The following is an 18,187-nucleotide window of genomic DNA, read 5'->3' as shown; positions in this document are numbered from 1 at the left end:
TAGGACGAGCCATTTCTGTGTCTGTAGCTTTAAATGCTAATGAGGAGGAGAGAGGCGGGGCAAGGTGGAGGGTGGGTGTGGCCTGCAGCTTGCGGCCACGGTACCATGTGCTAATGTTGACAGTGGATGTATGGCGATGGCTCGTAGACACGCTGTCGTTCAAGCTTTTCAGTTCGACCCAGAATCTAATCCGGATGGAGAAGCACCAGATGAAGAAGTTGCAACTCAGCGGCTACAGCAGGACGTCTCCGAATGGTTAGTTTAAAATATTGTGTCTGGATACGGTCAGTGTTTCCCACACATAGACTTTACCTGGGCGGACCGCAACAATATCCACCGCCCACTGCCATTAGCTCCTGTGTCTCACACACACACGAGCGCGACTTTAGAATAATATTTAGTAACTTTCAGACCCTTTAGGCGGCTTTTTTCCCATAACGGGTACATACTATCAAACCTAGCGACTTAAAAAAACAAAACAAAAAAAAACCTTATCATTCAGTTGGAAGATGTCTCCAGTACTGCCCCGCGAGCGTGAGGTCTCTCTCCCGGCGCAGTGTCGCCTTTCTCGGCGTCTGTTCTGAGCAGCGAGCGGCAGAGAAGCAGCGCTTTCAGTTTGCCTTAAAGCAGCAGACTATCAATAAATCATTTACAAAACAGCGTTTCCAAGCACTTGTCGCTTACTGACTGTTTGGACTTTTAAATATGAACATAATTTGTCTGTTAATATGCACAGTTTATTACTCAGACGCAAAACAGTGCTTCGCTCGTTTACAAGCCATGATGTCTCTCGAGAAAAAAAATATTGCGCTCGCCTCGCACGGTCGTAGCTCATTTTCTCATGGGTGGGCAAAGCAGAGAAAGGGGAGGTAACCTTTCCCCGTATGACGACATAAGGGGAAGATTCCAGATCGGGCCATCTGAGCTTTCATTTTCTCAAAGGCGAAGCAGGATACCCAGGGCTCGGTTTACACCTATCGCCATTTCTAGCCACTGGGGGACCATAGGCAGGCTATAGGGGAACTCATATTAATGTTAAAAAACCTCATAAAGTGAGATTTTCATGCCATGGGACCTTTAATGAAAAGCAATTATTAGAGTGAGTCAAAACAAATGACAAGATTTTCATCTGTAAATATTTGTATTTTGCAGGTGGTCGCCTCTCCTGGAAGACAAAGTGTGGTGAGTCGAAATATTTAATACACTTTATATTTTATGATGGTTGATATAATGCCAGAATCGTGTCACATACTGGACTGGAGCACACATGCATGGATGGATTGGACTGACAAAGAAACTGCCAAAATATTTTGATCCGAAGCTCCAGGAACGCTGTTCCAGAACCTGTCAGCATAAATTATTTTCAGTGTATCTGACATTATTCAATCTAATCAGCATGATTGAGGAAGACCAATTCACAGAATCACAGAATGCTTGAACTCCAGTTTCTTCCTCGTGTCATTTTTTCTCAGTAAGCAGCTCATGCATTCAGCAGCACTGAAGCTTCTAGACACCAAAAGGTCACAGAAGTGATAAATCTGTCATCTGTCAAAGGACACTGCTCACCACATGTTCATTTCAGGATTTTAGTCAGAAAGGACCTTGAAACATCACCAGATGCGTAGTTACAGTAATCTAGTTGCTTATCGAGAGATTTATGGCATGTTTCCAAATCATTCTCCTCTGATCTTACAATGCAGCATTATTAGATGAGCTGCATTGGCTTTTGGGGGGTTATTTTCTTGAATCATTTATGTATTGTTTTGGTAGACAGCACATTTTTGAGATTAGGAAAATCCCTGCAGAAGATCAGCGAAATGCACCGACACTCAAATCGAATCTAATCACGTCGGAGAGCGTTTGATCTGCTTCTATATTTGTGCTTTATCTGTGTTACACAAGCGAACGCCTGTACTCTCGGCAGACAAAGGTGAAGGATGAACAGTTTTCAAAGTGTTGCTTTTCATACAGGATAGTAGGGAATTTTACAAATTTTGGACCTGGAACAGCCGTGGAAACACAATTTTGTAGTTATGCTTTATCATCTACACATCGTTCTTACAATATGTAGTAAAACTTAGAAAAAATAATTTTTTAGAATTGATTTTTTTCATTAGCTCTGTTCCAAAACCATTTTACCATCATGGTAAAAGTTTAACATGTCTCAAGTTCTCTGCATCATATTTCATTACATTTCTTACTGGTTTTAAACACATAAACATTTGAAGTTGAAAAATTTGAAGGACTCCACAAAGAAACCACTTTAAATTTCATACAAATCAGAATTCTTGACTTAAAATTGATTCCAAGAGAACAACATGCTGTACATGAATGTTAGTTAAAACAGTTCATTTTAAATACATTGAACTATTGTTTAAATCTAAACTTTGAATGAAATACAAGTATATTGCTAGTCAGCATTTGATGAACTTATACATAAACAACTGAATGATGAGAAGTTTGTCATTTATAAGGCAATTTAGATAAAAACATATGCTAAAGTTAGAATTTCAGGGAGGATTAAAAAGAGGAAAAAATATACACTGCCCTCCAAAAGTTTGGAAACGCCCTAGAAAAGTGGCGTTATGGACAATATTGGCATGAATCCTTTTTAATTTGTGATAATTTTGCACTGATAAGGGACAACACAAACTACGAAAACATATTTTTATTACATAAACAGTTTATACATAGAAAAAACTTACATTTTGGATTCATCAGAATATCCAGCATTAGCAGCTATTACAGCTCTGCATAATCTGGGCATCCGAGCTGTCAGTTTATTCAAACATTGACTTTGAATTGGCAATCAATTGTTGAAGCTGCCGTATTAAGGTGTGCTGACCCAGAAACCTGAGCCAAGTTTAAACCAGTAACCAGGCATCACAGCTGGCAAAGGGGCATGTCTGACTTTGACATGTATGTATTGCCATTATTATGTTTTATTTCTGGTCTTCAATGATAATGTCAAGTTACTTTAATGTATTTGCATATAAAAAATTATAAGGATTTATGCTGATATTGTCCAAAACCACACTTTGCCAGGGGTGTTTCCAAACTTCTGGAGGGCAGTGTACATAGTAAAGGTATTACTGTTTTTACTGTATCTTTGAACAAAATATTGCAGTTTGGATAAGAATTTTTCAAATGTTTTTCAGAAACTTTTGAACCGTAAACACACACACACACACACACACACACACACACACACACACACACACACATATATACACAAATGTAGTTATTGTTTAGCTATCATTGGTGTGAACAGACCTTAGACCTTTTTCCAAAACATAAACAATTCATACAGACCTTAAACATTTGAATGGTATTTTTGATAAGAAATTATATCTCCATTTTTAAATTTTTTAATTTTGTTGATAATAATAATTAATATTTTGCTGCATGTGTTTTTGTGCTGGTATCTTGTCTGTTTTCAGCCTGTCACGGATAAATAAATATAGCACTAAAACTGCCAGTAGGTGGCGGCCAGTGTCTGTCTAAGAGGCCGTTCACATGTAACGTCTTTTACACACTTAAGTTCGTTATTTCAAATGTAGATGCACATTTGAATCACTCATTTAAACAATTAATATGAAATGGCTGATTCATTTAAACAAATGAAACAAATGACTGTCTTTATGAATGGATCATTGAATCATTGACTCAAATGATTCATTCAAAAACAGATTAATTCAGGAATTAAACACTGCAGTGTTGCTCTTGAGATGCGCAAATGTTCTGGTCCGCCTTTGTTTGGAACTATTTTCGTTGGCAAAACAGAAAAAACAGACAATATTGTCTCTAAAATGTAACTCACTCAATATTAACTTCTTGTTTGCTCAACTGTTGTATAAAATCAATATCACATTCGCTCACGTGCTGATATTCGGGAAAATGGCACTCTTGCGTGTGTGATGTTAATGAACTATATCATGTCTTATAAATGCAGGGATTTTTTTGCTTTCATAACTTGAGTTATATGTTCATTCTAACTGCTTTCTAATAGGCATTGTCACGCAATGAATGCATTTGGACTCTCAAGGCATGTTTTTTGTGTGTATATATTGGAGTCTCCTAAAATCGTGAAATAGACTTATATTTTTCCCTGTCTGCTGTCTGTGATGTCACAGCTCAGTAGTCACTAGTGAAGGGTCAATCAGTCAGTCGTTGTGTTCCTGTGACTTTAGATTGATGAGTCATAGTTTGGGCTGAGGTGATTGGCTCAAATAGTTCTTCCAGGTAGTCACACACATGCCAAGAACTGCCACTGAGATGAATGGAAATGCTAGCAGATACTTTTCTCTAGGTATGTTAGACCTCACAGGTGAGAATCGTGAGTATAAAGCGAGAGAGAGAAAACAAGGTCAGGCTTCTTCTGACAGGTCAGCAGTCCACTCCCAGCATGCCTCTGGGGAGGAGGCGGGCAGAATACACCCTATGAGAGAGAGAGAGCGACAGAATGAGATAAAGACAGTGTAAGTTTGTATGGGAGAGACGCTGCTGATGTCACTGCTGTAATCGCTGTGTGTGCATGCATGAGTGTGTGTTTGTGTGTGCATGCGCTGAAGTTGGACATCAGTTGAAGCGCATGCTGCATGAGGTGAAACCGTCCTGACTCAATCTGGAGCGAAAAACACCAGGGATATGCAGAATTTGGACCTTTACAGTCGACTGGACTCTCGGGTATGAGCGGCATGCTGGTTTTACTCGAGTTCAGGTTTTAGTGGCATCTGCTGCATGCAAACACTGCCAAATACTAGGATTTAGTAAATGCATGCATATTTATGATGCCCTTTATTGTGTTAGTGTAGTATTTATATTGTCAGATAATATGCATGATTTAGAGAATAAAATGTAGCTGTTTGAACAGTGTGCAGTAGTGCACTACAGAATTGTGGGTGATGTAGTCTGTGTATTGCAGAGGATGCAGCGTGTTTTCTGCAGGCTGAATGTCATTGATCAGATGCAGGGTTAGTGCTGTGGAGGAGGGGTGCAGGAAGCCTCCGCTGCTACAGTATGAAGCAGGTTATATGCTGCAATGTCAGCCAAGACCTCCCATAAGTCCAGCACAGATCTCTGACACTGTCCTGCTTTATCCCTCGTCCTGTTTCTAGGACTGTATACTATGAGAAATAAAGGCACAAAACTGTCACTGGATTATTCTATTTTTTTGTACCTTAGAGTACCATCCCATTGACAGTTTTGTACCTTTTTTTTCTGACAGTGTAGTTTCAAACTAGACAGCATTTTAAGGCATTATTCCAAATATTGTAATATTCTAAAATGCTTTAAGAAGCCTTCTTTTGGTTAAATATTTGCTTTGCAGAGAAGACAATCCCATAATGCACTGCAACAAGATCTGGGAGTGTACGTCCATGAGTGTACAAATTTTTATTATAAACAATTGAAATCAATACACAAAAGCAGATCAAACTATGGTCAAATTTTAGTTTTGGCTCTCCTGTAAAGTTGGTGAAATGTCACACCTTTCTGGTTCTAAAATAACTATATATGGGACAGTTCGGCAAGCAGTTTTTGAGATTTTAGGATTTCCTCATTCAAGTAGATAGGACTTGGTCTTGGATGTCCAAAATGTGCACGGAAGTGTTACAAATATGGCCGCCGAGTGAACATGCTTTCCTTGAAAGGCCTTTGGCTCATCTGTGGGCTACTACAGCAATTACTGCACTGAACTGCCCTCTATGGATTTGCTGTGCTGCATCTGATAGTGATATTCTCCTCCATCTGTCCTTTCAGGATGCTCAATATGATGATCTGCTTCATCCAATTAAATCAATGCGAACCATCACGGGATGCTCGCTAATCTCTCTGCTTTCTACCTGCCTCATGCTGCTTTAAAGAGATCGTTAAGCGCAAAATGAAATGTCTGTCATAATTTACTCACCCTCAAGTTGTTCCAAACCGTCTTTATTTTGTGAAATGAGTTTTGAAGAACTTTGGGGGCCAAATAACATTGGACGTGATTGACGTTCATTGTATGGACAAAAAAAAACAGAGACATTTTCAAATTATCTTTGATCAGGGTGGACTTTGTTGGAAACCCACGATGCACTGCAGTTGCAGAGACCAATGTCCTCAAAAAGCATTGTTCAGTCAATTTATAGCCTATAAGCAACGTTTTGTTACATTGGATAAAAAGTGATTAAATGAAAATAGAAAATGCAAACATAAAGGCATAATTGACATGTTTCTGAAAGTAAAGGCGGTAAGCAGAATAGTCTAAAATAGCTTCTTTTGTGGTCAAATTGTAACTTTACACTGTTTTAGACTATATACAGATAGATAGATAAATAGATAGATGCCACTATTGTATCACAGCATGCTTTGGGTCAAGCATGTAGCAAAGCCTGTTCTGTGTTTTGGCAGGTCAGTGTTGCATGTTACTTTGCCCTGAAACTTTCATGAGGTTTAAGTGCACAAAAGTATTTTTTTAAGAGGATTTCATGTCAATTTGTGTCCATTTTCTGTAAGTAAACACCATTAAAATTAAGCTGATTGCTCTTTCTGTTATTTTGGGGGAAATCCAAAGTAGTTTTTCTTTGTAAATTTCCACAAAAGTGAGATTATATTCAGTAATAATGGACCCGAATACTGAGAAAACAAAAGCTGTAATTATTCAAGTGTTATTTTGCAGATACTTTGCTTCTAAAATTATACCAAAGCAGCCTCTTTCAGCCAGCTGGAATCTATCTGATCCACAAGAGAATATAGAGATGATAAACAAGATGGTGACTATCAGTCTCGTCCACTTTGCAGCTTCATCTGGCCAAGAAATGAAATGTTTGTGACTGACATGTTAACTGGGCAATCACACGTGCTGTTTACGGGAGGGTTTCTCTGAAATGAAGGTAATGAACAAAGTCAAATCTACAGTTCTGAATATGAACTGCATGTCTAGTTTGTTTGGCTACAATGTTCTGACAAGCTTTCTGAAAATGATGAACAAACAACATTAATATCAGAGTATCTGGTCTTCTGTTTTTAAAACGTTACTCGATTCAGAATGTTCAGATAACATTCAAAAGTAACATTTTCATTAATGATCAAAATTGAACATTTTTTTTTTAAATGTTTAAAAAAGTGGAATTTTGGAACGTTCAGAGTACATTCAGAATGTTTTCAAAACTTAAAAAGAATGTTTGAATTGACAAGGTTCTCTGAAAGTTTTAATCAAACATTCTTTCGGTAACATAAATTAGTTCAGATTTAGCTGGTCTTTAAAAATGTTCTCAAAATGTGCACAAAAACATTATTTATACATCATTCATTCATGGAATGTTCTTCTGAATTCTGTTTTTTTTTATGTTACTTGTTTTAGAACATTAAGAGAGCATTCAAAAGTAACATTCCCATAATGGTTGCAAAATGATCAAATGTAACATTCGGTTATATTTGCAAAAAACAAATAAAAAAATGATATTTTGAACATGACAACATTCAGAATGTTTTCATAATTGAATGTGAACATTAGCAAAACGTTCAAATCTTTGTTAGCTGCTGGATATTGAAATAAAACTGAATGTCTTTGCAAAGACACTAGACTAGAGTGAAAAGTGTTCTTCATAACAGCCTGGTACCTTGTAAACATGACATTGCAGGGCTGTGCTGCCGGCAGCAGCATTGATCTGAGTCTGCAGGCATCCTGAAGCATTGGCTCGGTGACATGGAACCTGCACCGTTTATCGATCTGACAGGAAAGTGCTTATTTTAAGCGCTTGGAATGGTCAGGCCATCTCAGATGTGTATTGACTGCAGGATGCAGAACATACAGCTGCTATTTATAGCTGTCGCACAGACCAGCTTTATGAGACACCTGTATTTTATTGCTCAGAGGTTGTTCTGTCATTGCTCAGGGGTATTTAATGGAGAGTTATTTTTCTTTCAAGTTTTCCAGACCAAAGCAAGCTAACTAGCAGACTTTCCTGGTGTATTTCCAGAATTTATTAAGAATAAAACTAAATGCAAACGTTGTCCTATTGTAAGAATGTAGAGCTATTGTATACAATTAATATGCATAGCTATTCAGATCTTGGAAAAATTGGATGAGAAACATTTGACATCATGTATCATAAAGATATTTCTCACTTTTGTGTTCATTACGGGCCTTTTCCTCACGGTGAAACATCTGAGAGGAGACTTTAGCACAGATATCTATTTCCTCTCTATTTAATCTCAATTCTTTCTTGTAATTGAGATATTAAAGCTTAGTCTGGAGTTTTTGGGGAATTATAAAATTTATCAGTTCTGTATTTCATCCTCAAAAATGTTAGATATCGTGATACCTTTAAAGCATTGTTTCGTTGCATCTGTTTGTTTGAGCATCTGGTGTGAGTTTGGGGCGGGACTGTCTGTTCGCTTGACCAATGGCAGATGGGCAGTGTCATTATTTTTGCCATTCATTTTGGTGATGCTGGTGGTGCAGAAATTATGCACTTCAGCTTTTAAGAGACCTCATTTTTATTTTACTGTATTGAGGCTTGTGTCTGCTCTGTTGCCTAACATGAACCTGTGAGTGTGTGCATGTGTATGAGTGTGTGTGTGATGTCTCTTTACAGGATTGCAGTGTAGGATGTGTTCAGATCCACACTGAAGGAGAGCTTGTGGCAGTTTGGTCAAAAAAAAAAGAGGATTCGGGATAAAGAGATTAGACCTCATGCAGATTACATGCTATTCATATTTTATGCAGGGCAAAAGGCAGTCATCTGAATAAACACCTTGTGTGACAGAGAGAGAATATATGAACCTTATGCCATTTAAAGAAAATAAAGACTTTATTTGTATTTGCTAGCTTAGGTTTCTGTTTCTGTTTTATATAGCACGCTTAAAAACAACTGACGTTGGCCAAAGTGCTTTACAAATCAGAAAACACATACAAAACTATAAAACACAGTAACAAATCACAAAATTAAATAAAATTAATTACAGTCAAATGCAAGAGAGAAGAGATGAGATGAGACTTAAAGACATCAAGAGTTGCATAAGATCTAACATAAAGAGGTAAACTATTCCATAAACAAGGAGCTGCAACAGAAAAGGCCCTGTCTCCTTTTGATTTTAATCGAGACTTGGGGACAACTAGCTGGAATCTTTGTGCAGATCGTAAGGGCCTGGACGATGTGTGCTGCTGAAGACGTTCACTAATATAGCTTGGTGCCCGTCCATTTAAACCTTTAAAAACAAATAATAATAACTTATACTGAATCCTAAATTTTACTGGAAGCCAACGAAGGGATGCTAATACTGGTGTTATACTTACAAATTTCTTAGTCCAAGTCAAAAGCCTAGCAGCTGCATTTTGAACCAGCTGCAGACGTGAAATTGATGCATGAGAAACACCATAGTATAAGGAATTACAATAGTCCAATCTGGACATGATAAAAGCATGAACAACAACTTCCAAATCAGTAAAAGACAGAAAAGGTTTCAATTTTGATATATTCCTTAATTGGTAAAAACAATTTGTGATAACATGCATTATATTTCTGACAAATAACAGCCGGAGGAAGCATGTAAATAGAAAATAACACTGGACCCAAAATTGATCCTTGGGGAACCCCACACTTCTTCAGAGCAGAAGAGGATGAGAAATTTCCTAATTCAATAGAAAAAGTTCTCCCTGAAAGATATGAACTAAGCCAATTTAGAACATTACCCTGGATTCCAGCCCACAGTTTTAAACGCTCAATCAGTATTTCATGTATTATAGTGTCAAATGCAGCTGACACTAGGTAATTTATAGTGGTTAATAAAGCAATAAGCTACTGGATGTGGTAGTTATTTAGCAAATTCCTCACAGACATATTTTTGTCAAGTGTAAAACGGTTTCAAAATTCACATCTGAGAAATGTCTTTTGGTCTAAATTTAAGATCTGTATTTGAATTAAAATGTCCGTCCATTTGGATTACACAGTTTCAACATAAACCAGTGAACTTGTTGTGATATTCTAAGCAATTTATAGACATTTCGAAAATATGATTATTGAAATAAAATAACAGCTGCAAACTATTCCAGGATTCTTTTTTTTTATTTGTAATTTATGTTGTAGAACAAAATCTCTTTAAACAGCGTTTAGGCTCAAACAGAAGAGAATTTATCAGGATGATTGTGCTGTAAATGAATCTCATCAAAGTTACAGTTCTGAGCTCAGGAGCTAAGTTCACAGGAATAACACACACACACACACACACACACACACTCACTCACTCACTCAGTCGTCTAGAAGGTGCCCTTGGGTTTTTTCCTTCAGTGCGTCAGTGTGTGGGTGTGAAGCGTGAGCTCTTGTCTGTGTGAGTTACTGTAGCTACCGTCAACTGGCTGAGCACACACACACACACACACGCCCTGAGGAACGTGAATTTCAGCTGCTAGTTTTGAAGTTTAGGATAGATTTTAGTGAGCTGCTGTCAGAGCAGGTGAAAAGATGAATGGAATTGAAATGATTTGCATCTCATTTATGTTTATGCATTTGGCAGATGCTTTCATCTAAAGTGAATCACATGCATTCAGGATATGCATTTTTTTTTAATAATCAATCTGTGGCCTGTAGCACGAAGCGAGATGAACAAACTGAGTTTCAGCGTAGGTTTAGAGTTGACAAAACCAAGCAAATCCAACCAACCCAGTTTAGATCAGGATCAGCGGGCTCACAAAGCTCTATATAAACATTCTCCGAGTTTAAACCAGAGTTTGTGATTAACTCTGGAACGCGTGCACCTGAAAGTGTGACACATGCAGAAAACAGCCAATCACACGGAACGTGGAGAACCTCAGCAAAGTGTCAGTTGGATTCACTTCCCGCGAGAGTCAGCGCGATTCACTTTTCTGCTGAAGATTAAGAAATGTCGTAACTAAAATTTAATAAATTTAAATGCAGCAAAAGTTTGAGAAGGCAGCAGAAAGAAAATATATGACTATACAAAGGAATCATCTGAATTTATTTATTATATATTAGTTTCACACAGAGCTCAAAAGGAAAACATATAAGTTTAGTCATTTTAAAGGTTGGATATATTAAAGCTTATCTATATGTATTTAATTTAATTTAAATGCAAATCTTAAAATGAATTGCCACTTCATATAATAATTATATGAATATATTATATGAATTAGAAACAATTATTTTAAATATAATAAGTAGCCGCAAAATTCGGGCAATTTTGGCTCTAAAATTCTATTCTAAACTGCTTTAATTTGGAGTGAGAGAAACGGGGGAGTGGCTTCATTGCATCAGATATATGTCACTTTGCTCACAGCTGATTGGTCCAGTTTGGGTTTGCGATCTCTAACCCAGAATAAAACCTGGTCCGGAGCAGGGTAGCTGTGTAGTGGAAGTTACTATGATGACCAACCCATCTTCTTGAGCCCGAAAACTCAGCGTTTGATCAAACTAAACGTGAACTTACCTGGGTAAAAACTGAAACTGGCTTCGTGCTACAGGCCACTGGTGTCAATCTTTTATATTGAAGTCAGAATTAAAACCAAAATCATAATCTTAATCCATGTATCTGTCCTATTTTGTTTTTTAATCAATATCTTTGATTCAAACATCATTAGCTAAAATACTGCCAGAGTTCAATTCGTGTTTGAATCAGTTCTGAATGCCCGATTCAGTGAATCAATTTGATTCAAACTCTGATTCAGTCTCTGATTCATTTCTATTATCACCCAAAAATGTGCCACTGTTGCAATGTGCCACTGATTATTGCTATTTATGCATACAAATGTAAATGATGTCATTTTGTGCCTTGACGTTTAATACTGACGTTTATTTGATAATTAAGTTTATCAAATTATAAGAAAATTCATACACTATACCATTCAAAAATTTGAGAGCATAAGATTTTTTAAAAATGTTTTTGAATGTCTCTTTTGCTCGCCAAGGCTGCATTTATTTGATCAAAAATAATAATCAAAAATTTCATGCATCCTTGCAGAAGAAAAGTTTTAACTTCTTTCAAAAACAAAATCATTGTACTGCCCCCAAACTTTTGAGTGGTAGTGTAAATGTTGACATATATATTGAATATTACTATTCTAGCATAGTTTGTGTGTAGGTGTGCAACAGTAGTATTGTATGTTTTTTGGTAAGACTGTATTTCTGCTCTTATGTAATTGATCTTGGCTCGGCACCATCTGTTTTAATGCTGCATGTTTCTCAAGTAATGAGGTGCTACAACACCAGCTTGTTGCGATTAGCAGCTGGTCAGTAATGCTGTCTGTTGAGGACAAATGCACAAATCCAGCCTGCTTTCATTATGCACTGACATGAAGGGAATCTCGACTAGAAACTGCTTTAACCCTGTTTCTTAGACTAGAAGCTATTCTTTTGCACTAATTGAAGATTCCCTCAAGAGCTCATTATGACACTAATTAGTTTTGTGCTGAAGAAGCTGAGCGATGAGTAATTGTATTCTAGTTGTATTTCTGCATGAAATATATGATACCAGTGAATGATTTTAAGTTTGCTATATTTAAAATCCGCATTAAATAATCACACTGCAACTCTTATACTGTAGATAGACATCTTCTATGAAATTACAACACACGTTGATTGATTAACTTGAAGAAAAGCTGTTTTCTTTATGCAATTGTCAGATGTTTTTATCCTATTATTTCAAAAAATTATTATAATTTTTTTATTTTTTTTTTTAAGAAATTTGTATTTTTATTCATCAAGGATTCATTAGACTGATCAGAAATGACAGTTAAGATATTCATGATGTTATAAAAGTTTTCAATAAATGCTGTTCTTTTGAATCATAGAAATAAATGATATTTTACCATATATTCAAATAGAAAACAGTTATTTTAAATGGTAATACTATTTCAAGATTTTACTGTTTTTACTATATTTTTGATCAAATAAATGCAGCCTTTGTGAGCAGGAGGAGACTTCGTTCAAAAAGACGCTAAACGGTTGTGTGCATTTTATCAGTTCCTGCATTTTGTGGTGTTTGATATGACTGTAAACGGTGGAAAATTAATTATTGATCATGTTCAGTTGTCATAAAATCATGGACAAAAAAATAATGTGCAGTTTTGGCCTGTTTGATATTAACAGTGTCCTTTAAATATTAAATCACTAAAATTTCCAATTAATTTTGGTCATTTTATTTTTTTATTAGAAAAGATATACATATTAATATGCATTTTTATTGTGTATATTCTACATACTTATGTTTATGCATGTTAATGACTTAATGACCAGTTGTAAGGTGCTCATATTGTCACTGATACCTGTCTTTTTTGTTTGTTTTTAAAGAGAAAGTGAAGTTAAATTTCGCTGTCATGAAGCTTTCAATATGAAACTCACAAAAAAGAACACGAGTCGGTTTGATTTCATGGAGAGGCTGCTGCTGTTGGCTACATTAGTAACCATGGTAACTGGATTGTAGTTGAATTGCACTTTCATTCCCATAGAAAATGCAACAGTGTCCTCAAGCAATGCTTATGCATGGGAATCGTATTTCTTTATTTACAGCAATAGATTTGTTTATAATTATTTACTGACTCTCATGTCATTTCAAACCTGTGTGGAGCTCAGCTGTCAACTGTATGACAATGTCTTAGCAACTACCCATAATCACCCATAAATTATTAGATTGTCTCAATTTTTAAAAAATAATATAATAAAAATTATTTAAATATTTTTTGTAGTAAATAGAATGTAAATTTTAAATGTGATTTTTGTCTCTTCATTAATATTAGTAATTTAGTATTAATAATAATATTATATACTACTGTCAGTGTCATTGAGAGTTTTTATTAATATTTTGAATTTGTTTTTTAATTTTTATATTTCTGTTTTAATTTTCATTTTAGTTAAAGTTTTAGTAATTTTGTCATTTTTATTATTATTGTTATTTTGTTTATATGTCCATAGTTTTAAGACTTTAAGACAGCAAGCGTGTGGTGAGTATGTCTCTGTATGACGGTCCGGGACAAATGCATCTGACAGTGAGTCGCATCCATTGCACCTGTCACTCTGAGACAGATCTTCACACTGACATCTCTCTCTCTCTCTCTCTCTCTACACACAGAGGAATGATGAGGAGGCCGTGGTGGACAGAGGAGGCACTCGCTCCATGCTTAAAGCTGGACTGGAGAAAGAGGAGCTAGAGGGTAAATACATACTAAGAATTTAAAACAAATAAATATTTTTGGAGACATTTTTAATTTATAAATATCATATTGTCACGTAGCGGTGGGTGCAGAAATTCACTAGGCAGAGGAAGACGAAAGAGGATTCAATATCTTTTAATAATCCAGATGACAAAGCTACGTCCACACACAAACATGTCTACAACTGACTTTAATACCAGACAAAGACCAACTGAACAGACTGGAGCTTAATTAGGGAGGCACATGAGGATAATTAATAGAACACAGGTGAACAGAATGACACAATCAAACATGAGGGGAAAAACTAGGTCAAGGAGAGTACATGGGGAGAAAACCCAATAAAACAGGTCCATGAGTCTGATACGTGTGATTTAGTTTTTTGTGTCGTGCATTTATTTATTTATTCATTTTAAGGCATTAGCGTTTAAAAGTTTTTTTTAAAAGGAATTCATATTTTTATTCATCAAGGATGCATTAAATTAAACGATGCAAAATTGACAGTGAAGACATTTATAATGTTACAAAATATTTCTATTTAAACTGTTTTCAACATTGATAATAATCATAAATGTTTCTTGAGCAGTAAATCCGTATATTAGAATGATTTCTGAAGATCATGTGACACTGAAGACTGTAGTAATGATGCTGAAAATACAGCTTTGCATCACAGAAATAAATTACATTTTAAAATATGTTTACATAGAAAACAGTTATTTTAAATTATAAAAATATTTCACAATATTTGTATTTTTACTCTATATTTACGTATGAAAAATTATTTTTACTGTGCAGCAACCTTAGTGGAAAAAATCCAATCAAATATAACCTATAAAAAATATAATCAAATATGGCAATAAAGTGAGTGGATGAAAAATGTCAAATATATTTAATCTGCATATATAGATATATATATATTATAAAAAATATTAATATTAAAACTACCAGATAGACTATCTATTTACATGGTAATTTTCTTTTTATTATTATTATCAATATTATAAAATATTACATAATATTAATAGTATTTTGCACCCCGTAACATTTCATATTCATTTTAAAGAGACAAAATGCATATTGAAAATGTACATTGTCTTTACGCTGTGTGTAATGTGTTTTAGACGGACATCAAAATCTTTTGAATCGAAGGGATTTCAGTTTAGGATATGAATTTATTGTATAAGAGATTCTTTCATTGTCCCGTTGCTGGAGTCTTGCATCAAATCGACAGCTTCCAGTGTATTAAATGAGCAGCTGTGATGCGTCATCAGTCACGTACAGACGTAATGTCGTCCTGTAGCCGCTGTTTTTATCACACAATAATAACGAGCTGTTTCAGAGCAACGGCGGCTCAGAGAACTTAATGTTAGTCTGAGAGGAAAGTCTGTGGGTGGCGAATCAAGAGTGTGTGTGTGTGTGTGTTTATCTGCCTCTGAAATGTCATGAATAGAAAAGACTGGTGGGAGGGCAGAGAGCGTTTCACAGGGGAAAAGAGCAGCTACCGGAAGCATCTTCTCTAAGCATGGCAGATGACGTCAGCTGCTCTGCTGCCCCGGACGCTATTTTTACATCCTACAAAGAAAGAGAAAGAGGCAGAGATAATTACAGTATCCAAATTAGAATAATAAATGGGTCATCAAGACTCTTGGTGTCTAAACAGAGGCTCCGTGTCCTACACATGTCAGAAATAATCACATGCTTTTCTGTTTATGTTTGTGCCTGCTTTATTTGCATTAATTATGAGCATGTATTTCTAACTTTGGCTGATGAACTTGAAGACCTCATGTCTTGATGAGCGCAGCTTTCTATTTTTGTGTTTATGTACTTATGTGTTATAAAACATTTACATTTATGTATTTGGCAGATGTTTTATCCAAAGTGACTTAAAATAATAAAATAAAAATAAAAGAATATATAAATGTATGTTACGGGTGTAACTTACTACAAACATTGTATAATATTTTTAATAATAATAATAATATATTTTTTTAAGTAAATAAAATTTACATTTTAAACGTGAATTTGTCTCTTTAATATTAAGATTAATATTAATTGTCACAGGTGTGCAACATACTACTAATATTATATAATATTTAACATTATATTTTAATAAAAATAATGACATTTTTAAGCAAATAGAATGTACATTTTAAATGTGATTTTTTTTTCACTTTGATATTAATAATATAACTTATTCATGTAATATATTAATATAATAACTTTTACAGGGGTGTAAAATTTTATTGTAGTAAAAAATAGTTGTAAAATTATTTTAATACTATAGAATATTTTATATCATTTTATTGTATTAATAATTTACATATTTTAAGGTAAATAGAATGTCTTTAATATTAATATGAACACTAATGGTTACAGGGATGTACTTTAATATCAATATTATAATATTTTAATAATAATATTATTGATATTTAGGCAAAAAGAATGTGCATTTTGTCTCTTCAATTTTCATGTTGTCACTGGGGGGGGGTAACATAATATTAATATTATATATTATTTTATAATATTGACAATAATAATGAGAATACTTTTAAAAATAAAGAGAATGTTCATTTTAAAAATGTATTTTCATATTTCATATTATTAAAATGTGTATTCATATTAAATAATTTATTAATATTAACTGTTACATGGACATAACTATTATTATTATTATAGAATTTATTATAATATTGCCGTACAGTCAGGTTTTGTATCTTTTAGCCGTACACAAGTTGACCTTAAAGCTAACAGACATGAACTTAAAGCCACAAAATCCCATTTTGATTTCATGAGGGTTTTGAATATACTATATTTGTTCAAGAACACTTGACTCAGCATTATAGTGCGTTGACAGGTTTCCAGAGCTCAGCTGCAGCAGGCAGATTCACTGTTCACCAGTGTTTCACTGACAGCACAGGCTGGCCAACTACCCACAATTCCATGCAATAATGAGCCCCCTGTCAAGATATAGGACATTATAATATAATATATATATTAGACTGAGCTGTACTGAAAATACTGCTTGTGACAGCAAAAATAGGACTTTTCCTCATTCACTGTGGCTTGCAAATTCACTTTCAGCTTTTGAATAAATATCATTTGTTCAGATTCAGACATAAGGTTCGATTTGGATCAGCCCAGGAGCTGCAAAATGGTTCATGAGCAAAAAACACGTTGCATGTTCTTGCATGGAGGATGTTTTGTGTATAAAGAAGAAAATGTGAAGTGACAATTTCCTCATTACTTGCTAATTCACTGCTAAAGTGTATGAGTGGTTGCTAGGCAGTTGCTATGGTGATCTGAATAGTTGCTAGGTGCTCACCGTCAAGTCTCTGATACAATGTTGTTAAAACTTGTTGTTGCAAAATGAAACTATTAATAATAATTTTTGTTTACTGAAATAAGGCTGAAATAGAATATAAATATGGTATGAAAATCTTAACCTTAAAAAACTAAAATGTTTCCTTGGCAACGAAATAAAATTCAAATTTAAATAAAGTTAAAAAAGAAACAAATAAAAATGACAAAATCACATAACATATTACAAAAACCTTTTAACTAAAATTAAAATAATAACCGAAAATTAAATTACCAAAGCACATAATAAACTTACTAACATTACCATGAAATCTGAAAATAACACTGTTTATTACACCAGATATGATATTGTGGTCTGGTGTTTTTGATCACAGACGCACCTCATGTCATGAGATTTCAGCGCTTGTAAACATACCACGTCAATCGTACAAAGTCAAAAGCTTTGGACATGTATCTGTGAGCTCATGCCATTGAGCGTTTCCCATCGCAGGACAATGCTTTCAGTCCTTCTCATAATGTTATGTAATTCAGAGACACCAGGAGAGTTTTATTATGTGATTCAAGCCTCATTTCATCCAGCTTTCAGCAGCTGTTTAGAGACATTTTACTGGCAGGAGGAGAAAGATATGTTTCTGTATGTTGCCATTAAATGTGTGTATGTTATGTTTTCAGACAGATGATATATAATAATATATGATGGACATATGTTATGCTTTCCCAGCACAT

General features: G+C 34.9%; 1 protein-coding gene across 1 annotated transcript in view; it reads left to right on the top strand.

The window, feature by feature from the left end:
- Positions 1 to 18,187, top strand: part of LOC306875728 (sodium-driven chloride bicarbonate exchanger-like) — a gene marked incomplete at both ends in the record, with an annotated part of 65,062 nt that overhangs the window by 11,779 nt on the left and 35,096 nt on the right. Inside the window, 2 exons of the mRNA XM_079426437.1 lie at positions 1,153 to 1,182; positions 14,065 to 14,146. Coding sequence (XP_079282563.1) covers positions 1,153 to 1,182; positions 14,065 to 14,146 — 112 coding nt within the window. The remainder of the gene's footprint in view (positions 1 to 1,152; positions 1,183 to 14,064; positions 14,147 to 18,187) is intronic.

The sequence above is a fragment of the Barbus barbus genome (genome assembly GCF_936440315.1).
Source record: "Barbus barbus genome assembly, chromosome: 10".
NCBI lineage: Eukaryota > Metazoa > Chordata > Actinopteri > Cypriniformes > Cyprinidae > Barbus > Barbus barbus.
Note: the sequence above shows the minus strand (reverse complement) of the source record. Positions and strands in the feature narration are given on the sequence as shown.